We start from the raw sequence: 25,868 nt of genomic DNA, 5'->3' as shown, positions 1-25,868 counted from the left end.
GTCCTATTTGGGGGTTGTTATGGTACGTGGTCTACTTCCAAATACCTTTAATTTGAGCCCCATATTTCCATAGTCGGCAAACGTGGCCGGCTTGGGGGGTGTTTTGGGGGATGGGCGGCCACTCAGTGAGTTGGCCTTGAAAATATATATCGGATTCGTGTTCCAATCTAAAAACCCTCTTATTTAAGCCTCATATTGCAAAAGTCAGCAAATACTTACCATTTGGGTGGTGTTGTGGGGGTGGGGTGGCCCCATAGACACTTTTCCCAAATATTAATATCATATTCGTGCTTTATTCCCAAAGACTTTTCATTTGAGCCCCATATGGCTGTGGTCGTAAATTTGTTCCTTTTGGGGGATGTTTTTGGGGAGAGGCGGCGCCCCAAATACTTGGTCCCATATTTGGATATCGGATTCAAATTCTACACTCAAATACCTTTTATTTAAGCCCCATATTCCCATGGTCACTAAATAAGCCCTGTTTGGGGGTGTTTTGGAAAAGGGGTGGACCCCCAGAAACGTGGTCCCACATTTAGATATCAGATTCGTATTCTACTCGCAAATACCTTTCATTTGACTCCCATATTGCCATAATCGGTAAATATGTCCGATTTAGGGGTGTTTTGGGGGTTGGGTGGTGGGGTGGCCCCATATACACTTTTCCCGAATATTGATTTCAGATTTGTGCTTTACTCCCAAACACCTTTCATTTGAGTCCCATGTGGCTATGGTCGTAAATGTGTCCCCTTTGGGGGAGGTTTTTGGGGAGAGGCGGCCCCCCAAACACTTGGTCCCATATTTGGATATCAGATTCTAATTCTACACTCAAATACCTTTTATTTAAGCCCCATTTTCCCATGGTCAGTAAATATGTCCCGTTAGGGGGGTGTTTTGGGGAAGGGGTGGACCCCCAGAAACGTGGTCCCACATTTGGATATCAGATATCAGATATCCTACTCGCAAATACCTTTCATTTGAGTCCCATATTGCCATGGTCGGTAAATATGTCCGATTTAGGGGTGTTTTGGGGGTTGGGGTGGTCCCCCTAGCACTTGTTTCGACAAATGGATATCAGATACGTTTTCTTTTCCTAAATACCTTTCATTTTACTTTATATGGAACAAAAGTTTCCTTGGAATATTTATTTTCGACAATTAAAGAGCTTTTAGTGAAATACCATGCTACGAAAATAGTATATCGCTTGACTAACAATTTAACAATATAAGTGGCTTTGTCCGAATCCCATATGATTTTTATTGGTCTACGAATTTAAGTTTGGATGTAAAGTGTACTCCATTCTTTAAATACTTTTTTTCGGCCCTCTCATGATATCTGATTTAGGGGTGTTTTGGGGGTGAGGTGGTCTCCCAGGCACTTGGCCCTGAAAAAATATCAGCATAGTGCTCTTCTTTAAAAAACCATTTATTTAAACCCCATATTGCCATTGGTTTAGGGGAGTTTACACGATGAGGCGTCCCCCAAACACATGACCCAAAATAGGTTATGAAATTTGTTTTCTAATCATAAATACCACATATTGGTATGGTCGAAAATTTTTTATACCCACTACCGAAGGATGGGGGTATCCATTTCCGACCCTATAAAGTATATATATTCTTGATCAGCGTAAAAATCTAAGACGATCTAGACATGTCCGTCCGTCTGTCTGTTGAAATCATGCTACAGTCTTTAAAAATAGAGATATTGAGCTGAAATTTTGCAGAGATTCTTTTTTGTCCATAAGCAGGTTAAGTTTGAAGATGGGCTATATCGGAATATATCTTGATATAGACCGATCGGCCGATTTAGGTTCTTAGGCCCATAAAAGCCACATTTATTATCCGATCTTGCTGAAATTTGGGACAGTGAGTTGTGTTAGGCCCTTCGACATCCTTCCTCAATTTGGCTCAGATCGGTCCAGATTTGGATATAGCTGCCATATAGACCGATCCTCCGACTTAGGGTCTAAGGCCCATAAAAGCTACATTTATTATCGGATTTCGCTGAAATTTGGGACAGTGAGTTGCGTTAGGCCCTTCGACATCCTTCGTCAATTCGGCTCAGATCGGTCCAGAATTGGATATAGATGCCATATAGGCCGATCCTCCGATTTAGGGACTTAAGCCCATGAAAGCCACATTTATTATCCGATTTGCTGAAATTTGGGACAGTGAGTTGTGTTAAGCCCTTCGACATCTTTCTTCAATTTGGCCCAGATCGGTTCAGATTTGGATATAGCTGCCGTATAGACCGATTTCTTGATTTATGGTTTTGGGTCCATAAAATGCTTATTTATTGTCCGATGTCGCCGAAATTTGGGACAGTGAGTTAAGTTAAACCCCTTGACATACTTCTGCAATATCGCACTGATCGGTTCAGATTTGGATATAGCTGCCCTATAGACCGATATCTAGGTTTTAGGTTTTGGGGCCATAAAAGACGCATTTATTGTCCGATGTCGCTGAAATTTGAGACAGTGAGTTTGGTTAGGCTCTTCGAAGTCCTTCTTCAATCTTGCCTAGATCGGTCCAGATTTGAATATAGCTGCCATAAAGACCGTTATCGCAATTTAAGTTCTTGGCCCCATAAAAGGCGCATTTATAATCCGATTTCACTGAAATTTGACACAGTGACTAATGTTAGGCTTTTTGACATTCGTGTCGTATATGGTTCAGATCGGTTTATTTTTAGATATAGCTAGTGTACTTTTAGTATTTGGTCCAAATCGGAATATATTTTGATATAACTGATATGGGACATAAGGTATGAAATTTTCACCGAATTTTGATGAAAGGTTGTTTACATATATTACCGAGGTGGGGAAGGCGTGATTCCCTAAATACATGGTCCTAAATTTCGATATCAAATTCAAAACACTAAGCCCAGAAAATATATCAGCAACGTGCTCTATTCTCATATATCTATATATGATTTATTTGAACCCCATATTGCCAATGCCCTCAAAATTGAATATCAAATTCGTTTTCTAATCTCATTTAAATTCCTTATTGCAAAACTCAGCAAATATGTCCGGTTTGGGTTATTGGCCCTAAAAACTATAAATATTTTGTTCCACTCTCTTTACGATCCAAATTGTCTTGGTGAGCAAATACGTCCTATTTGTTGTCGTCCCCTCGACAGTTGGTCCCTAATGTTGATATCAGATACGTGGTCTACTCCGAAATACCTTTAATCTGAGCCCCATATTTCCATAGTCGGCAAACGTGACCAGCTTGGGGAGTGTTTTGGGGGATGGGCGGCCACTCAGTGAGTTGCCCTTGAAAATATATATCGGATTCATGTTCCACTCTAAAAATTCACGTAATTGAGCCTCATATTGCACCCAAATAGTAAGTATCAGCAAATACTTACTATTTGGGTGGTGTTGTGGGGGTGGGGTGGCCGCATGGACACTTTTCCCAAATATTGATATCAGATTCGTGCTTTACTCCCAAAGACCTGTAATTTGAGCCCCATATGGCTATGGTCGTAAATTTTTTCCCTTTGGGTGATGTTTTTGGGGAGAGGCGGCCCCCCAAACACTTGGTCCCATATTTGGATATCAGATTCTAATTCTACACTCAAATACCTTTTATTTAAGCCCCATATTCCCATGGTCAGTAAATAAGTCCTGTTTGGGGGGAGTTTTGGGAAAGGGTCCACCCCCAGAAACGTGGTCCCACATTTGGATATCAGATTCGTATTCTACTCGCAAATACCTTTCATTTGAGTCCCATAGTACCATGGTCGGTAAATATGTCCGATTTAGGGGTGTTTGGGGGTTGGGGTGCTCGCCCTAGCACTTGGTTCGACAATTAGATATCAGATACGGTTTCTTATCCTAAATACCTTTCATTTGAGTCCCATATTGTCGTGATTGGTCTAAATATATGTTTGGTAGGTTTTAGGGTGGGGCGGCCCCCCTAGTTACTCCATCCGCAATTTGGATACCATTTTTTTTAGGGTACTATATGAGAGCACACAAATCGCACCACCCATCTCCGAGATCTGGCGTTTCTGAAAGTTAGGGTAAGGGGGAGGGTCCGCCCTCCTTCAGATATTTTGATTTTTATATATAAGATTTAAGCTTATTAGTATGCAGTAATACGAATTGCGTTATCTCATCGTAAAGAAAATGATGTAGGTAGACTAGCGGGTGCGTATAGAACTACCAATCATCAGATCATGAGTTAAAATCTCCGCGGCGGCAAAATTAATAAAAATGTTTTTTTTTTTTTAATAATGGATAGTACCGTGAGTGACAGATAAAAAAACGAGAAAATCGTTTGCGGCTATAAAAAACTTTTGCCTTGAAAAAGTTTTTGATTTTTCTACAAAGAAAGGTACTTTCTCGTAAAAATTTCTCAAACGTTTTATTTTCTTGCGTGTATATATGGCAGCTATATTCAAATGTGTTCTGATCTACACCATATTCGGTGTGGATGTGTAGCGGTCTCACGTAGCTCACTGCACTTAATTTCGAAATTGGGTAATTTATTTAAGGGATATCGGTCTATATCTAAGCCGTAGTCTGAGATAAGCCGTACTCGGCACAGATGTTTAAGTGGCTAACATACACCTCAAAATCGGGAGATCGATCTATATGGGGTCTATGTTAAGATATTGATATTCTATTCTAGATATCCGACCCATTGACATACAGATTAAGTGTGAAGCAGCCACTGCGGCTATAAGACTTATGGCTATGGGAGAATAGATTGAGGATGGGAGCAGCTCATACGGTATAATCGAGGCGACGATAGGAAACCTGGAAGGAAGGGAAGAGGTTTACGATCGGATACCTGAGATGAACCTTGAAGTCGAGTGCGAGGCACTGCCGCCATCAGCACAGTCTTGGATTGACGGAACCCTAGTACTGCCATCTGGAAGAGCACATTACACGGATGGATCAAAGCTAGAGGACAGAGTGGGTCTGGGTGTTTACATTGAGAACCCAGGGACTGAGATCTGTTTTAGACTGCCTGACCATAATACGGTCTCGCAGACGGAGATCCGGGCGATCACGGAATGCGTGAAGTGGTGTGGTGTTAACGCGAGGACGTCAAGTGTGAGCATCTTTACAGACAGTAAAATTGCCATAAGGGCAATAACAACTTTATACACGCCTTTCGCGTCTAACAGATACCGACACTTAGGTGGAGACAGAATACAAGACATGAACCAACATAGTGGAGTGGTATTGAAAACAATTAAGGATTTTGTAAGTAGCACGGAATTCCTAACTTGAAATTTTCTTTTTAGAGGTTACTTCATAGTTTTTAGAGCGCACAACAAGCCGATTACTGGCTTAGGTGTATGTCCATAGTGGCATGGGGCGGATTAATATCTGCACCCTCTTTTCAACCTAACCTAACCTATCCTAGTATTGATGTAGGTTGTTGGATTACAAATGGACCATGTAAACCGATCTCCCGATTTGACTTCTCTTGAGTCCTTACAATCTGCAATTTTTATCCGATTTGGCTGAAATTTTTCGTGTGGTGTTCTGTTACTACTCCCAACAACTTTGCCAAATACAACCCGATATAGCTCTCATGTTAACCGGTCTCTCGATCATCCTTGTTCGGTTCCTAGAAGCTTTAAGTTTTGTTGTTTTGACAGCTTGGTTTATACACTCAACCAAATTTCTTATTCAAAACAGCAAAAAAACTGTTTTTGGCAGACATTACTGCTGTTCCAGCAAACATAGGGCTGCTGTATTAGCAAACATTTCTTGCTGCTATTTCAACTAACAAAATCTGTTGTTTTAAGTACACAAGTCTGCTGAAAAAAAGTTGTATGCTACTTTTTATGGTCGCCTGTTACTTGTTTTGATTACTTTAGGCATTGTTTAATTTTTTTTAAATTTTGTTGGAGGATTTGATTTTAATTTGTGGAATATTACTGTTAAGTAGCTACCTGATCCATCCATTGGTATAAATTTTGAAATGTGGCTGAGCTAGCTCGCATTTTTTTGTTATTGCTCTACTAATGTGCACATTACTCACATTGCCTTTTGTATCTAAATTTAAAGAAAAAACATTATGGAAAGAATACATTCAGTGGTGATTATAAACATCCACTGAGACACAAATTTACAAATATGTTCTATTTCTTCTTCTAACATCCCCTTCATAATTAAGTAGCAGTCATTTTCAGCAAACACCAGACTTTTCAGCAGTAAACCTGCTACTCTAAATTTGAAGTACTAAGCAGCAATGCCCTTCAACTAAATTTATTTTTCTGTGATTTCATTGTTGACGTTTGGAATTTTATAACTTTGTCTTCTTGGTTTGGCTCGAGGTCATCGAACAATTTACAAAAACAGTTGTTGGTGTTTTATTTAATTGTTTTATTTGTAATATTTACCAATATTTCGACCACTGCCGGTGATCTTCATCAGGGTTTTAACTATAAATTTAACAAACAACTAATTTTACAAAAAATGTTAAACATTTATACATTTGAAAATAATTACTTTTTGAAACAAAACAATGGACTTTTCCTTTACAGCGCACAAGTTCGACTAAAGCTCTCTCATTTTTGTCTGTATTTTTGTACCAAATTCCTGTAAATTTGAGCACAATTGTCTGTCTTTCTTAAAGTTCATACATTTGTTTGTAGGGGTGTCAATAATATGTAACATTTCTAAAGTAAATCGTCTTTTCTGATTGGATTCTTGTGCTAGTATGTCTACGTCATTAAAATTTGGTGTATGCCCTGTTAAAGTGCAATGTGCTGCAAGTGCAGTTTTTTGTTCTAAAGGTTTGTCTTTCATTTTCTGGTCCGATTTGTGAGAATGAGGCGTCCCCCAAACACATGGCCCCAAAATTGGTTATAAAATTCGTATTCTAATCTCAAATACCTTTCATTTGAGCCACATATTGGTGGCATGGGTGTTTTGGGAAAGGGGTTATGCCCTAAATACATGGTGCTACATTTGGATATCAAATTTTTATTCTACTCCCAAATACCTATATTTGAACCCCATTATGAGATGGTCAGTAAAACAATTGCTGATTGTGGGGTATTTTGGGAAAGGGGTAGACCCCCAGAAAATTGGTCCCGAAAGTGGGAATCAATTCTTGCTCTACCCCCAATACCTTTTATTTTAGCTCCATATTGACATGGTCGGTAAATATGCCCGATTTAGGGGTGTTTTGGGGATTGGGGTGGTCCCCCAAACACTAAGCCCGGAAAATATATCAGCAACGTGCTCTCTTCTCATATATCTATATATCATTTATTTGTTCCCCATATTGCCATTGGCCTCAAAATTGAATATGAAGCGTTTTCTAATCTAATTTAAACTCCTTATTGCAAAAGTCAGCAAATATGTCCGCCTTGGACCTTTAATTTGAGCCCCATATTTCCATAGTCGGCAAACATGACCGGCTTGGGGATGTTTTGGGCGGCCACTCAATGAGTTGGCTTTAAATATATATCGGATTCGTGTTCTACTCTAAAATACCTCTTATTTGAGCCTCATATTGCATAGGAAGCAAATACTTCCTATTTGGATAGTGTTGTGGGGGTGGGGTGACCCCATAGACACTTTTCCCGAATATTGATATAAGATTTGTGCTTCACTCCCAAAGACCATTCATTTGAGCCCTATATTTAGGTGGCCCCCAAACACTTGGTCCCATATTTGGATATCAGATTCGAATACTGCACTCAAATACCCTTTACCGATATCAGATACGTTTTCTTATCCTAAATACCTTTCATTTGAGTCCCATATTGTCGTGATTGTTCTAAATATATGTTTGGTAGGTTTTAGGGTGGGGCGGACCCCCTAGGTACCCCATCCGAAATTTGGATACCAAATTTGTAAATTTAGGGAACTATATGAGAGCACACAAAATGTCGCTTAAATCGCACCACCCATCTCCGAGATCTGGCGTGTCTGAAAATTGCGGAAAGGGGGAGGGTCCGCCCCCCTTCAGATATCAAAAAATTTAGTACCCTATTTTCACCACGGGATCATTATGCACCATCTGTGAAAATTTTAAGAAAATCGGTTCAGCCGTTTCTGAGCAGTAAAATTAATTACGTAGTGTACGTACGGTGTTTGCTTGTATCAGCAGGTTCTTTGATGAGTTTATCTACTCCATGATCTCCATTGAAAGAATAAATGAAAAAAGACTGAACATGCAAAAAATTGAAAATGCAAAAAAAAATTAAAATGCAACAATGTATTTCTGTAAATAGATAGCGTTTCTTGGAGGTCAAACACGAAAGTTCTAAAAATGGACAAAGTTCTGTTGAAATCCTAAAATAATGCTTTTTTGAAATTTTGGAATATGAAAAAATCTTTTATGTTAATATAAAAAAAAAAATCTTTTTGGTATGGTATTATTAAATATTTGATTTAAATACAGTTGAACCTCGTTTATCCGGGCGTTTATTAACCGCTTTCGCCTGTTAGCTGGGATGCTCTGCTTTTGATTTTGGATCTTTATTAACCGCCGTTTACCGCTATTATCCGCGCTTCAATAATGTTCCCTCTATTAACCATGCTAACTTCTATTAACGGTGCTTGCCTCTATTATCCGCCACAACACACACGTCATTTTTATATCCTACACGATGTGGGTGGGGATGTGGGTCTATTAATTTCGTCATTATGTTTGTAACTCCTCCAAATATTCGTCTAAGTGTATATATTATTAATCGCCGTGACATTTTAAGTCGATCTAGCCAAGGCCGTCCGTCCGTTGGTCTGTTGAAAACACGCTTACTTTCGAAGGAGTGAAGCGAGGTGCTTGAAATTTTGCATAATTACTTCTTATTAGTGTAGGTCGGTTGGGATTGTAAATGGGCCATATCGGTCAATGTTTTGATATAGCTGCCATATAAACCGATATTGACTTCTTGAGTTACTAGAGGGCGCAATTCTTATCCGATTTGGCTGAAATTTTGTGTGAGGTGTTTTGTTATGGTCTTCAACAACTGTGCTCAGTATGGTTTGAATCGGTTCATAACCTGATGTAGCTGCAATATAAACCGATCTTGGATCTTGAATTTTTAAGCCACTAGAGGGCGCAATTACTGTCCAATTGACTTTTACACAACGTCTTCTCCCATGACTATCAACAAACGTGTCAAATATGGTCTGAATCGGCCTATAGCCTGATACAGCTCCCATATAAACCGATCTCCCTATTTCTTGAGCATCTAAAGGACGCAATTTTTATCCTATTTGGCTGAAAGTTTGCATGACGTGTTTCGTTATGCCTTCCAACTACTGTGCTATGTGGGTTTCAAATCGATCCATAACCTGATATAGCTGACATATAAAAACCGATCTTGGATCTTAACTTCTTGAGCCACTAGATTTGGCTGAAATTTTGCATGAGATGTTCTTTTATGACTCTGAACAACTGTATCAAATATGGTTCAAACCGATCCATAACATGATAAAGCAGCCATATAAAACGATCTGGGATCTTGACTTCTTGAGCCTCTAGAGGGCGCAATAATACACCAATTTGGCTAAATTTGGTCTATAATTAAACCGATCTCCTTATTTTACTTCTTGAGCCCCTAAATGACACAATTCTTATTCGAATTGGCTGAAATTTTACACAATGATTTCTATTCAATTATGGTCCGAATCGGGATTCCCCTTTTCATTATACCCACCACCGAAGGATGGAGGTATATTCATTTTGTTATTCCGTTTGCAACACATCGAAATATGCATTTCCGACCCTATAAAGTATGTATATTCTTGATCAGCGTAAAAATCTAAGACGATCTAGCCATGTCCGCCTGTCTGTTGAAATCACGCTACAGTCTTTAAAAATAGAAATATTGAGCTGAAACTTTGCACAAATTCTTTCTTTGACTATAAGCAGGTTAATAGGGTCTTAGGCCCATAAAAGCCACATTTATTATACGATTTTGCTGAAATTTGGGAGAGTGAGTTGTGTTAGATTCTTCGCGTATATTTCTTCAATTTGGACCAGATCGGTTCAGATTTGGATATAGCTGCCCATTCGGGCCCATAAAAGCCGCATTTATTGTCCGATTGCTCCGAAATTTGACAGTGAGGTGTATTAAGACCTTCGACATTTTTCTGAAACTTATCCCAAATCGGTACAGATTTGGATATAGCTGCCATATCGACCGATATGTCTATTTAAAGTTTTGGTTCCATAAAAGATGCATTTATAATCCGATTTCACTGAAATATGACACAGTGACATATGTTAGGCTTCGCGACATCCGTGTCGTATATGGTTCAGATCGGTTTATTTTTAGATAAGCTAATAAAAAGACCAATATTTTGTTATCCACAATTGAACAATGACTTTTACTTAATAGTATTTGGCCCAAATCGGAACATATTTCAATATAGCTGCTATGGGGCATAAGGTATGCATTTTTCATCGGATTTTGACGAAAGGTGGCTTACATATATACCCACTTGAAAGTTGACTGGTATAGGTGTTTGTTTAAGAATGATTCCAACAGCAAAAGCGAACAAAAGAGCACGTAAAGTTCTTTCAGTTAAGGAAAAATAATAATAACATTCAAAGATCACAGTAAAAACATGTCCGTTGGTTTGATATCAGAAAATTAGGATGTAGCTAAACAAACTTTACGCGATTTGATAAAAAAGAGGAAAATAATTTTGAATTATGACTCTTGAAGTGAGTCTATGGATGGCTTGAAAACGAGCCATAAGTTAGACAACTTATACAACACATTGGCTTCGATAAGGAGTGCAAAAAGCTTTTACTTCTAGATAAGTGTAAGCGCAACCAGATGTAAATGTTCTGAAATCTGAAAAAGTTACAGTAAAATTTCTTCCACCGAATTCCAGATGCTTTTTCATCCTATGGATCAAGGCATAATGCGAATCTTCAAACACAATAAATTAATCATACAAAAAATTTTGGCTTCAGACAGCAGACATGATTTCGCCAAGTTTTTGAATATCCAGACAACTTTTTGGACATCTGCAGTATTTTGGGACAATGTAACACCACAAGTTTATTGTAATATTTAGAAAAACATGCTGTCCCAAGATACCGAAAAATCGAATTACACTGCTGTTATACAATCGAACATTGTAATAACGCCTGGATGTTAATTTTATGACCTCTCAAAGTAGACGAAATGCAATGATGATGTTACATCCTGTGCTATTTGACCTGATGCCACACCACATGCGGCTAGCCAAAGCGAAGAAATCAAAACATATGGGGACTCCGAAGAATCAGACAAAGGATACTCAAAACACCCATAAACCCCCCATCAGGTCAAGCAATAGAGGAATACAGTGTTCTGTGGGAATTCCTTGAAATAGTAATCCAGAAATGTCAGAGTCAGATGTCGAAGTTCAACTGTATTTAATTATGAAATGGACCCATTTCTGTTTCATTGTAATTAGTTCCAGATGTTTGACTTAGATTCATTCACGAAACATAAGAAATTGTAGCACCAATTAGACACTCATAAAATTATAGACATCGATTTGGACTGAGGCACTATTGAGATGATCTTCACATGTTTATGGAGATCGGGGAAACTACAAGTCGACTTACCAATTGTTGATATATACATACATATGTGCATACAAATAACCACAAGCATACTTATGCATCAAATTTTTGACCTGATCAAATTTTGACCCGGTTCAAATTCAATTTGCGAAATTTTTCAAATGGTCCCATGCACCGACCGCAACCGATAGAAACATACATGTCCGTTTTTCTTCTTCTTCTTGTTGTGTGTTGGGCCCATTGATGTATTAATGACCCGATCCAATTTCGACTTGGTATGTGTGTGTCAGTTATGTACACATCCTGATTGAAGTTCATAACGAATGTATGAATGTGTGGGTGGTGGATGGTTGGTCGATTGGTGGTTGGTTGATTGTGTGTGTGTAAGAGAAATACGTACCGTCTGTTATTAAATAAAAAGGAGGAAGAAGAAGACGATGTAAAGCAAGGAAATACAGCAAAACAAACGGCATGCACAAACATTTTTGGCAAATCAACTACTCACCATTGTAATAGTGGTTGGAATAACCCGCTTTTCCGGCTACACGTCCAGCTGGCATTTTTCTAGGTTTTGCGAATCTTCCGTATTGTGACCGCAGCCAGTTTCTCTATGTATGATAGATGGTCAACACCTTACACTTCCGGTTTCCCTCTTGGCTGACAAGATTAACACCGCGCTTAAACTAAAAGTGGCAAATGTAGCGCTTTTCCCTTTTCACTTCCGTTGTATCCCGGGCCAACCACAAACATGTACAAAGTCTTTGGGAAATTCAGATTTTTCTTTGGTTCTGTGGTCCTTTGGCGGTGGAGGGATAAGTGTGAAAATATTGTAGATTTGTAATTGATATTTTTCTTGTGTTTTCTTTGTGTTGGTGAACCTTCTCTTTTGGCGGTTCTATTGATACTGATATCAATTTTTTAATTTTTTTACTTCTTCGTTGTGAGCATTGCGATGGATGTGGTGGAGGAAATCAAAGCTGATTTTGGTAGATTTTGCTCCTTTGACTACTGTTGTTAAACAATTCACATAATTCGGCCGCCATAGAGGCGACAATGATGTTGAGTTTGTTGACTTTGAAAACATCTTCCAAGCCCCATTGATTAAGGCCAACTATTCAGCTCTCATCCGTTGGTATGCTGATGCTGCCTCCTCAAAAACTGCTGCGGCTGCGGAAGATGATGATGGCCTAGGTTATGTCTGAAAATACAGAGGAACAATGGATAATGGCAAAGAATCAAACAAAGAACAAGTAATTTCTTTTATGGCTGTTGGGAAGATTCAGCAAAAAAAAGTTCTGTTTGATGTCATGAAGAGTTCATGTCCTATTGATATTAACAGTCCATTAGGCCATGCCCTTGGTATGACGTTGCTGGATTAAGTGATGATTGGTGGCCATTAAATACAAAGATAGACAAATGTAATTCGTCGGAAGCTTCTTTTATCTATTTTCCATATATTTATGTATATTGTCATAAAAATAGGAATAAATAAGAGGTGGGAACAAACTGACGAAGAAATTCATTTTGTGGCTTATTATTTGAAGAGGTTTGATTTTGTTTGATCTACTGGCCGTGCTATATAGATCGTTCTATGTTTTTACGGTTGGTATTATGTTCTGCGAAATTTGGCATTAATCATTTGCTATTGTTTCCGTACCAAAAGACGTTTTTTTTATTTGCACTAAATGTATTTTATTTTTATAAACAATTGAAACCAAGAAAAATGATGCCGGCAATGGTTTCAAGCGTTATTAATATAAATTTTTTGCCATTTTCCTCATAATAAGCAGAGTACTACTCTTTTCGCCATTTTTTCTCCAACTTTTTTTATGTGGAGTTTGACGACACGCGAAAAGCTTAACAGAATATCCTGCACCGCTGAAAATCCGTCTTTCAACACAAATAACAATTTTATTAAAATTTTTCCATAAGTAATAAGGGAATGTCCTACTGTATGAAATCAGGAAGTTTTTTTTTGCTTTAAAATATATTAACTAAAATGGTAATTGACGAAAAATAATGCGAAAAGCGAATATAGTATCAGCCTTAAAGGAGAAACTCTTATTTGCAAATAGAGAAACGCATACCCTGCATTTTTGTCCTTTTGATCCTTATAAGCAAAATTGAAATATTGTTACGATCGGTTAACGAAAACCTGTGTCGCCACGACGTCCAAAGTTGGATGTAGTGGTTTCTAAGGAACGTTGTTGAGTATTTTTGGTCCTTGCATAAAATTGTTAAACTATGTACAGATTCAAACATTTTATGTTTTGGACACTCAAGTGCTTCATCAAAATAGTGGTCCGCACTGAAAAGGCAAGGTTAGGTTTAAATGGCAGTCTGCCATCAGAACCACTTAGACGTTTTCTTCCATTGTAATACTCACAGATTCTGCAAAAGTCGTTGCTTGCAGCCTTCAGTCTGTCAGCATGTTTTCCGGTCTGACATCGACCTGTCATGACGGACACAATGACTAAGTTGTCTGTTCTAGCCAGTGACAGCAAATCGGTAAACCTCTTTAAGTCTAGATTAGGCCACATAATTTTGGAATACTCATAGCCCCCTCCGTGTGACAATTTATCATTCGTTGTCCTTCGAGCCTGATCATGAAAACTTATCATACCTACCGCTATAAGCATACCCACAGCTTCCAGTTTCCCTGGAATGTGTAAGGTAGGTAGTTCGTGGTCTTGCAAGCTCGTCCGCTTTACAATTCCCTGGCATATATCTGTGGCCCGGCACCCAGAACAGCCATCTCGTTGATAGATCTGCGCCAGTCGAGGGCAGTTTTTGGATTCAGAAATACGATCTCCAAGCGGTCTGAGAAGATATTTATCCCAATCGTTGTTATGCCATTATATTTTAGCCATTCCACCACTTCCTTAATTGCAAGGATCTCCGTTTGATACACACAGCAGTGGTCGTCGGGTTACATTTTTGATATGACCAGTTCTATATCTTTAAAGTATACCCCAAAGCCCCCATGATTGTCTTGTTTGGAACCATCCGTATAGAGATCTATTCTTCTATTACCACGGATACCGTAGTTTCACTCGGTTCTATCAGGAGTAGTGGTACAGTAGTTTTTATCAAAAAACGACTCAGGTAGGGTATAATCCACACTGCCTGGAACATCGGACATTGTATCAAGGATAACACAGTGTCCGTAGCCGCCACATGACCAATGAGAAAGCTCCCTTAGCTCCATGGCAGTGGTCGCAGCTATTTGTTTAGCCACAATGAGCAGAGGCATTATATGTAACATTAAATTCAGTGCATCAGAAGGTGTCCTCCTCAGCGCGGCTGTGATGCACAAACAAGCCATCCTTTGGATCCAGATGAATATTGAACAGCAGTTGGGCTTTTGAAGCGCCGTCCACCAGACCACAACACTATATAGCATTATAGGTCTGACTACTGCAGTATATACCCAATGCATTGCACGCGGTCTAAACCCCCAACGTTTGTCAATGGCTCTCTTGCAGGTGTATAGGGCAAGAGTTGCCTTTCTTGCCCTTTCCATAATGTTGGATTTGAAGTTCAATTTCCTGTCCAGCAAAACACCCAAGTATTTTGCGCTTTCTGTAAATGCAACATTCTCTCCTGTCTCACTCCAAGGAGAAAGGTGCCACTGTAGGTAACTTGTATCTCCTGCCGTAAATAACTGCTTCTACCTTGCATGTATTTACGCCTAGATCACTTTCGGTAGCCCACTTCGCCGTCACACATAGAGCTTCCTGAAGTATACCTCTTCCAATTTTTTTACACATTTTTAATATGTTTTCCATACAAGTGAGCATGAATGCATATACCGTGACAAATTGACCAAACGATGATAACATTAGCAGCATGTCTAACTAATTCTGTACTACTTCCAGCTTGTCCTACTTCCTCTGTGATATTTAAAATGAAAATATTTCAATCGCTTGTGTATCGACATTTGCACATCTCAATTTGAACCGATTTTCACCAAAATCCATAGCGTTTGCCCTTTGACTAAAAAAGCGATATGAGGATTAGATAAAAATATTGTGTACTTTGAGTAAGAATTGCATTCTAATGGCTGGTACTATGTTCGTTTTTCACCGTTGAAAATCCATGCTTTTTGCGATTACTTTTATCGAAAACTACGCAAATAACAATGATAAAACTAAAATTTTAACATAAGTATTGAGGGAATATACTACTGAATGAAATCAGCAAGTTTTTATACCCTCCACCATAGGATGGGGGTATACTAATTTCGTCATTTTGTTTGTAACACCTCGAAATATGCGTCTTAGACCCCATAAAGTATATATATTCTTGATCGTCTTGTCATTCTAAGTCGATCTAGCCATGTCCGTTCATCCGTCCGTCTGTCTGCCGAAAGCACGCTAACTTTCAAGCTAGGCGCTTGAAATGTTGTAAAAATACTTTTTATTAGTGTAGGTTTGGATTGTAAATGGTTCAAATCGGACCATGTTTTGATGTAGCTGCCATAAAACCCGATCTTGGGTCTTGACTACTTGAGCCTCTAGAGGGCGTAATTCCTATCCGATTTGACTGAAATTTTGCACGTGGTGTTTTGGTATCCAACAACTGTGTTAAGTATGATTCAAATCGGTTCATAATCTGGTATAGCTGTCACATAAACCGATTTTGGATCTTGACGTCTTGAGCCAATAGAGCGCGCAATTCTCATCCGATTTGGCAGAAATTTTGTACATTGGCTTCTCTCATGACCTTCAGCTTGATACAGCTCCCATATAAACCGATCTCCCGATTTTGCTTCTTGAGCCCCTACAAGGCGTAATTCTTATCCAAATGGACTGAAATATTACACAATGACTTCTACAATGTCCAGCATTCATTTATGGTCCAAATCGGACTATAACTTGATATGGTTATCCGAAAATTAGTATTTTTTCATCCTGTCTTCTTGAAGTTACACCGACTAATAGTAACTGTAGCAAAGGTAGGCCAAAATGGAACTATGCAAAATCTTCCTTGCGAACAAAAAAAGGAATATCCAAAGAGCTTATTGATAATACAGATACCGCGCATTTATTAATGGCTGCAGAAATGGAACTGAAAGCATCAGGGAAAAGAAATTCTGCAAAATTTTGTTCAAGATTTAGGCACAGCTTCACCGTCAAATGGCACTGCACTTAAAAAATTACGGTTGTTAATTGGAAACCCGAAAAGTTTGCAGCCATACCATGCTCTTGCGTTGATAATAGATACACATTTGTCGACCCATCAATATAATTTACTCAGACAGCATACGGCAGAAATAAATCGGAAAATGTATCCCTTACATAAGGAAATCAAAGGTTCAATGCTACCCCGAAAACATATCGATAACGGAATCGGGTGCAGAAATTGAATTACAGTCATTAATTGAACATAGCTTAAGAAGATTGTGTATTGCGCAAGAGGAAGTGTTTCTATCCAATCCAGGAATAAAATATGTAAACGCAATTATTTTGTGGAGCATATCCATACACAATCAACAATTCAGCTTTTTTAGACGTGTCTGGGATTGGCGAAAACGTAGTATTTGAAAATCTAAGGTCACTGAAGATAACTTTTAATCCTGGTCCAGACAGAATTTCATCGAACATTTTAAAGCATTTGGCTCTCGAACTTTCATATCCCCTTTGTACACTTTTCAACAGTTCATTAAAGCATGGAAATCTGCCGCAATTGTGGAAGCAAACTTATATAAGACCGTTATTTAAAGCCGGAAATCGCAATGAGGTTTCTAATTACAGGGGGCATTTCAATTTTGAATGCTATTCCAAAGCTATTAGAGAAAATTTTGACTGCCACTATTCCACATACAGTCTCTTCTATATTGTCTCCCTACCAACATGGGTTCCGGAAATCGAAATCGACGATAACAAATATTGTAGAATTTACTTGTTTGGTCAACTATGGCTTTAGGGAACGCTACCAAACGGATACTATCTAAACCGATTTTAGTAAAGCATTTGATAAAGTCAACCACAACCTTCTGTTAAGAAAAATAGACCTTATTGGTTTTAGTCTCTCTTTACTAAAGTGGATCGGATCATATCTGACTGGAAGTACTTAAAGAGTTAAATTTGGTACTGCAGTTTCAAAATCAATTGTTGTCTCTTCAGGCGTTCCAGAGGGTAGTCATCTTGACCCTGTGCTGTCTTGTTTGTTCATAAAGGATCTCCATTTTACTTTAAAGCATTCGAATATTTTGATGTATGCAGATGATATAAAAATCTCCTGATCAACGAGAGACTCTGATGAACAGTGTTATCTTCAGTATGACCTTGATACTCTTTACGAATGGTGCAACCAGAACTTTAGGGAACCTAATATTTTCAAATGCAAACACATATCATTTTCAAGAATAACCGCTCTTAAAACTACAATAGCTACTTTTTGGGTTCCAATCAACTTGAAGTAGTCTATAGCTTTAAAGACCTTGGATTTCTTCTAGACCAACGCTTAAACTTATATACATCGCTAATAAGAAGTAATCTCGAGTACGATTCAGTGGTATGGGATCCATACTACAATATTCATTCTGATTTGATAGAATCGGTTCAAAAACAATTTATATTATTTTGTCTCCGTCGAAATGGGTGGGACAGAAGTTCATTACCTTCGTATGAGTACCGATTATATCTTATAAAGCTTCTTACATTAAAAAGTCGTAGAACCATGCTAAACATTACGGTTTTTACTAAATTAATTCATGGTCAAATAGATTCTTGCTTTCTTTTGAGTCGAATTCTCTTCAACGTTCCTATCAGACCTACCAGATATTTTGAAAATTTCTTATTATAGGACCAACTATGCCATGTTCGGCACCTATGTTATCAATTTAATCAACTGAACGATATAATACATCTCTCTGAGAATCGAGATAGTTTGTATTTGTATTTGTATTTTTATTATGATAAAACCCATACAAAAGACAGTGTCTTATATAAAGCATGGGTTAGTAAATTGATAAATACAATGAGTTCAACAAGTTTTCATTTAAATAGAACAATAATTGGTACAAAATATTTAACAATTTAAGCAAAGTTACTGATACAATATTTAAGTTAAAAAAAGGTTTAAACAAAACAAAAAAAAAAGAAAAAGAAACTTTAAAGAAAATTTAACAATTTAATCAAAGTTACTAATAAAATAAATTAAAAAAATAGTTATTAAAAAAAGCAAAACAAATAATTATTAAAAATGATTATAAATCAAAGATTTGAACTGTCGTTCATTACTTATAATTTGAATACTATTGGGAAGATTATTCCAGAGACGTATAGCATTAACAAAGAACTGTTGTTCAGATACACGATATTGATGACGTATTTGTATTACTTGTTTACCTCTTGTAGAGTTAGCAAAACGCAAAACAGAAGCCAGATATGACGGTTCATTGGTATAAATTATCTTGTGGATCATTTGCAACAAGCGTATCTTAAGGAACGAGTTAAAAGAGACACCATATACTTGTCTGGCAAAGTCAGATACCCGGTCTCTTCTACGCAAACCAAAAATGTATCTAACGACATCGTTAAAGGCCACGTGCAATTTATTCCTATGAGTTACATCACTACCGTAAAAAACCTCGCAAGAGTATAATAGTTTCGGCAGAATAAATGTCCTAGCCAAAAGCATTCTTATTGACAAAGGGGTATACTGTCGACTCATATATAAGTTTCGTAAAACGCCGTAGGTCCTGCCCACTGTCATTCTGACATGATTCTTCCATGAAAGTCTATCATCAAACTCCAAACCAAGGTTTCTTGCAGATGAAACAATCTCAATTGGGGCTCCAGCAATTGCCACATCAAGATTGGGCGGCATTGTCACCCGATTCCTACCAATTACAAGGCACTTTGACTTTATTGGATTTAAAAGAAGTCCGTTGGCGTTTGCCCATGTGTTTATCCTATCCAAGTCATTATTTAGTCGAAGTACGCCATCGATCAACCTCCCCGGCGAGGAGCTCATATACAGCTGTACGTCGTCGGCATACATATGAATACCACAGTTGCGCAACTGTCCAGGAAGGTCATTGCTATATAAGGAAAAAAGGAGTGGGCCCAACACAGACCCCTGTGGAACACCTCTTGAGACTGGAAGATAACTAGAACAGCGGCTATCAACACATACCGATTGGCTTCTATTCGTAAGATAGGAATATATAAGATCCGTTGTTCTTTCAGAAAATTTAAATAAATGTTTCAGTTTAAGGCAAAGTATATTGGGATCAACGGAATCAAAAGCTTTCGAATGATCTAAAAGAACAAGAAAGGCAACTTTATCGCTGTCAATATCACTCCTTACATCTTCAACTACTTTCAACAGTGCAGTAGTGCAACTGTGCTTTGGCCGGAAACCAGATTGAAAATCTGTTAGCAGCGAATTATTCGCAATATATTCAGATATTTTCCGGTTGACTAGAGTCTCAAATATCTTAGAGACGAATGGAAGTATTGCTATTGGCCTAAATTCCTGGTTATTCTTTGGTATTGGGACTATCCTTGCCCGTTTCCAAGACTGTGGATAGCAACTCCTTAAAATAATATTGTTAAAAAGATGGCACATATACGGAAGAATAAAGGGTAGAATTATCCTAAAAAATCTTGGGTCAATACCATCAGAACCAATGGCATTAGACTTAATTGATTCTACAGCGCTAACGATATCGCTTTGTTCAAAACGCTCAAGATCAAAACGTAGGTCTGGTGAGGTGTTGTTACTACTATGGTTTACGTTACTAAATTCACTGTCGTAGAAATGTACGTTTGGCTCAGGAAAAGATATGTTCAAGAAACTCCTATTAATCTCATCTAAATCAACATGCCTATCAATTGATGCATTATCACTTCCTATTCCAATTGACTTTATATGTCTCCAAGTATCTTTCGTGTTCAATGCCTCTTGAAATTTACGACTAAAATAAGCTATTTTCTTCGTCTTTATACAAGAAGTGGTCTGATTCCTCGCACGCTTGTAATCATTAAAGAGTTCAGGTGTTCTAAAACGCTTCCATCGAGAGTACGCACAATCTCTTTTACGTATCAATACTTTAATATCATTATCATTATTTTCACTTGTTGGTTATTTTGAACGCTTTTATAACTATGTATATGTTTAGTTGTTTCTATCAATCAAGACTTTTTGAACACTATTAAACAAGATTTTTTAAAATTTAAGTGGGGAAAACAATGCAAAACTTCAATTAAAGGCGGAACAAAGAAAAACACGTCCGTTCGCTGCTATGTTGTAAAAAGGAAAATTATATTATTTTATTTTTGTAAATATATTATATATTATTATAAGGGTATTTATTATCTATAGACTTAAATAAAAAAAACTAAATTAGGATGCAATGGCGCTAAACAGAGTGGCTACAAACAAACATTTTCTGAAGAAAACCTATCTGACTGCAGCATGTTTTTCATTTTAATAGTGCTCCTACAATTGCATACTACTCTAAACGGACGAAGATTTATAATATGGAATAATCCAGCTTCATCTTCTAACAGGTATTGTGGACCTACAAAATTTGTATTTACAAAAGAAACTCAAAATGTTACCACAAGAGAAGTAGAATGTGTCAAACTTCAAATTTCGATTCTTCAGCCAACACATATTCAAACCGAAAACCTCCAGATAGAGGTAAAAACTGGCTTAAATGAAATTTTTTTAAAAAAGGTTTCATACTATACTTTCTTGCATCGGATGTGGGTTCCAAATATTGTAATTCATGTTGCTTTTGATAACTATGCACGAGAGACAAGAGAACATTATTTGTCCGAATATCCCTGGTACATGATGCCAGTGAGTGTACACAACATTCTTTTTCGTGGAAAGGAAATAATTACAACATGTATTCTTCCTATTGCAAGAAATTATCGTGAACTCTATACTCGGAAAAAGTCACGAATAGAGACTGGCTTATTACATAGATTGCTTATATCTTCAGATCCATATATATGCAGTTTGCGGAAATAAACTTTAACGAAGAAGCGAGCAATTGATTCCGAAGTCTTTGCTTTATTGTCCAAACCAGGAACAGAATATCTTGACTCTGAATAATTTTTGTCATAAAACATTTTATATAAATCTGTTCATATGTATATAATTTTTCTTTAAGTGTTAGAATTATCCTAATATTGAATAACATACAAATAAATTGTTATAAACTTGTGAGTGCACTAATCCGTGCATTACGATAAAGGTATATTTTTTGAGAAACTATTGTCATTTGAGATTCCAACATATAAAGTGTTGCGAAAAACCTAAGCAACTTTCGTTCTTTTTTTTTAATATCGAACAAAAAGGGGGCGGTAGAGGGAAACAACAACAACAAGCTGCTTTCCCCTTCTACCACCCTTTCTTGTTTGGTGTTAACAAAGATGAACGATAGTTGCATAGGTTTTGCCCAACACTATAAGTGAAGTAGGCTTAAAAGTGAGCGGATCACGCCAATTTTTGTTTTGACCTTTCACATAACCCCTCAGAGTATATATGCCAAATTTCAATAGTGTAGCATCTTCTTAATTTTGGTGGAAAAAATCATACTGTGCGGCGGTGACATTTGATCATAAAGTCAGAGCTAAATTTCGTGCTAAATACCAACACACTAGTGTAAGTATATTGAAGCTTTCAGCGAATCTGCTTCAGTATTTTTATGCAATTTTTCATTTGCGCTCATTTTTGCTCTCATACTAGTTTTATGATTTCAACAGGTTATTGTTTGTGTCTGTCTATTGGTTTAAAATGTCTTTTATTTCGATAAAATTTTACGCAAACAAACTGAAAACGTTGAGCAAATAAAATAATTGTTAAATATTTCAAAAAATAAATCTTAATTAAAATCGATCGAAAATCCGTTTTTGATGGTAAAGATGTCCGGTAAAAATTGCATCCAACTATTGTCGTATATGCTTGTAATTTCCATCATGTCTTTATAAATCCTAACGTTTTCCTAATTTATTGGAGATAAAATAAGAAAAGGTGGTTGAACTAAAAATCAGAAATACGTAGAGATTTCTACGTTATTGCAGTTGAATACTTTTTTCTTTCTTTGCCAACTTTTTGATGTCCAATTACCCAGCGGCAAACGTAAGTACAATATAATATAAAACTTGCTCTCATAGATAAAATTCTGCTGACAAGTATTGTTTTAACACATTTCCTCACTTAAGGTGGATTTTAAGCATGACATAATTACCAGGTAGTGTACAGCTGAGTAAAATTTTTTCTCGCGAAGTGCACTATCTGTCAACTATTTTGGGTTGTGTGTGGGTGTATTATAGTTAAGAACACACACACACACAAACAACGAAAAGTGGTGCGAACTTACTCAAAATCATAATCGGTCATAAATGCCGATTTTGACAGATAGCACTATCTATCAATATTTTGTTGTTGGGCAACTGCCACTACCTGTAAATGAATATATCTTGGTTTTAAGGCCGTGTTTCACAGTGCAATTTAATATTTTTAAGATTACATATTTTAGATAATAGATTTTGAAACACAAAGTCTTTCTGAATTCATTCATCAGGGCATTTCTATTATTTATGATAAAATTTTAATAAAAGTGTTATGTTATCAGTGTTTTGTTGTTTTTCAAAAAAGTAACCGTGAAATACTGTGAAACACGAACTCAATACCCTCCTTTTTATAAACATACAATAAAATGACTCGTCGAGCTTTATCAGTTCATTCATTCGTTCATAACACATAAGGAAATCATTAATCGCAAAATCTTTTAATTGTAAAGAGTTTTTGTTGGAAGAAAATCAAAAAGTAAATAACAGAAAGTTTAAATAACGTTTCACTGTTTCCAAAAGCCAGCAGAACTAACAAATTTCTATTAGACTTTTCGTCCCTTAATCACTATGAGCTCCGCACCAATTGCCTTTAATACTGTATTGTAAATTATGGAATTCCCAGAAAAAAATAAACGAAATGGTTTTATTTTAAAATTTAAATTAAAATTAAAAAATGAAATACCACCTCGGGTATATGTGTAAACCACCTTTCGTGAAAATCCCCCATTCGTGAAAATGCCCCATATCAGCTATATCGAAATATTTTCCGATTTGGACCAAATACTAATAAGTACAAGCCATTGTTCAATTGTGTAAAACAAAATATTGATCTTTTTAGTAGCTTATGTAAAAGTAAACCGATTTGAACCAAATTTCAGTGAAAACGGACTATAAGTGCGCCTTTTATGGGGCCAAGAGTTTAAATCAAGATGTCAGTCTATATGGCAGCTATATCCAAAGCTGGACCGATTTGGACCAAATTGAAGAAGAATGTCGAGGGGCTTAACACTACTCACTGTCCCAAATTTCGACGAAATCGGACAATATATGCTCCTTTTATAGGACCAAAACCTTAAATCGAGAGATCGGTATATATGGCAGCCAAATTAAAAAAGGATGTCGAAGGGCCGAATACAACTCACTGTTCCAAATTTCGGGGACATCGGACAATGAATGCGCCTTTTAAGGGTCCAAAACCGAGAGATCGGTCTATATAGCAGCTATATCCAAATCTGAACCGATCTGTGCCATATTGCAGAAGAATATCGAGGGGCTTAACTTAACTCACCGTCCCGAATTTCGGTGACATCGGACAATAAATGCGCCTTTTATGGGCCCAAAACCTTAAATCGAGAGATCGGTCTATATGGGAGCTATATCCAAATCTGAAACGATCTGGACCAAATTAAAGAAGAATATCGACCTAACATAACTCACTGTCCCAAATTTCAGGGCCTAAGACCCTAAATCGGCGGAACGGTCTATATGGCAGCTATATCTAAATCTGAACCGATCTGGGCCAAATTGAAGAAGAATATCGAAGGACCTAACACAACTCACAATTCCAAATTTCAGTAAAATCGGATAATAAATGTGGCTTTTATGAGCCTAAAACCCTAAATCGGCGGATCAGTCTATATGGGGGCTATATCAAGATATAGTCCGAACTTAACCTGCTTACGGACAAATAAAAATATCTGCAAAGTTTCAGCTCAATATCTCTATTTGAAAGACTGTAGGGTGATTTCAGCAGACAGACGGACGGACATGGCTAGATTGTCTTAGATTTTTACGCTGATCAAGAATATATATACTCTATAGGGTCGGAAATGGATATTTCGATGTGTTGCAAACGGAATGACAAAATGAATATACCCCCATCCTTCGGTGGTGGGTATAAAAAAATGCATTAACCCATTAAAGAGAACAAGTAAAAGCGTGCTAAGTTCGGCCGGCCGAATCTTATATACCCTCCACCATGGATCGCATTTGTCGAGTTCTTTTCTCGGCATCTCTTCTTAGGCAAAACAATTAAAAGCGTTCTAAGTTCGGCCGGGCCGAATCATATATACCCTTCACCATGGATCGCATTTGTCGAGTTCTTTTCCCGGCATCTCTTCTTAGGCAAAAAAGGATGTAAGAAAAGATTTGCTCTGCTATTAGAGCGAAATCAAGATATGGTCCGGTTTGGACCACACTTAAATTATATGTTGGAGACCTGTGTAAAATGTCAGCCAATTCGAATAAGAGTTGTGCCCTTTGGGGGCTCAAGAAGTAAAATAGAGAGATGGATTTATATGGGAGCTGTATCGGGCTATATACCAATTCAGATCGTAATAAACACGTATGTTGATGGTCATGAGAGAATCCGTCGTACAAAATTTCAGGCGACTCGGATAATAATTGCGACCTCTAGAGGCTCAAGAAGTCAAGATCCCAGATCGGTTTATATGACAGCTATATCAGGTTATGAACCGATTTGAACCATACTTGGCACAGTTGTTGGATATTATAACAAAATACTACGTGCATAATTTCATTCCAATCGGATAAGAATTGCGCACTCTAGAGGCTCAAGAAGTCAAGACCCAAGATCGGTTTATATTGGAGCTATATCAGGTTATGGACCGATTTGAACCATACTATGCACAGATGTTGGATATCATAACAAAATGCTACAGACAAAAATTCATTCAAATCGGTTAAGAATTGCGCCCTCTAGAGGCTCAAGAAGTCAAGACCCAAGATCGGTTTATATGGCAGCTTTGTTATGATATCCAATAACTTGGACGTGCTTTGTTATGATATCCAATAACTTTGCCAAGTATGGTTCAAATCGGTCCATAACCTGATATAGCTGCCAATTAAACCGATCTTGGGTCTTGACTTCTTGATCCTCTAGAGGGGGCAATTCTGATCCGATTGGAATGCATTTTTGCACGAAGTGTTTTGTTATGATATCCAACAACTATGCCAAGTGTGGTTCAAATCGGTTCATAACCTGATATAGTTGTCATATAAACAGATCTGG

General features: G+C 37.4%; 1 protein-coding gene across 3 annotated transcripts in view; it reads right to left on the bottom strand.

Annotated features, from left to right (window-relative positions):
* The window catches only part of LOC106093711 (uncharacterized), a 504,285-nt gene that overhangs the window by 27,509 nt on the left and 450,908 nt on the right, over positions 1-25,868 (bottom strand). For 2 of the 3 annotated variants that reach the window (XM_059366857.1, XM_059366856.1), the window contains one exon: positions 12,022-12,714. In XM_059366857.1, coding sequence (XP_059222840.1) covers positions 12,022-12,076 — 55 coding nt within the window. In that variant the 5' untranslated portion in view covers positions 12,077-12,714. Of the gene's footprint in view, positions 1-11,857; positions 11,920-12,021; positions 12,715-25,868 lie in introns of those variants that run through there. The other variant, XR_009398025.1, reaches the window with a different exon arrangement.

Source organism: Stomoxys calcitrans, chromosome 4, assembly GCF_963082655.1.
Source record: "Stomoxys calcitrans chromosome 4, idStoCalc2.1, whole genome shotgun sequence".
Lineage (NCBI taxonomy): Eukaryota > Metazoa > Arthropoda > Insecta > Diptera > Muscidae > Stomoxys > Stomoxys calcitrans.
Note: the sequence above shows the minus strand (reverse complement) of the source record. Positions and strands in the feature narration are given on the sequence as shown.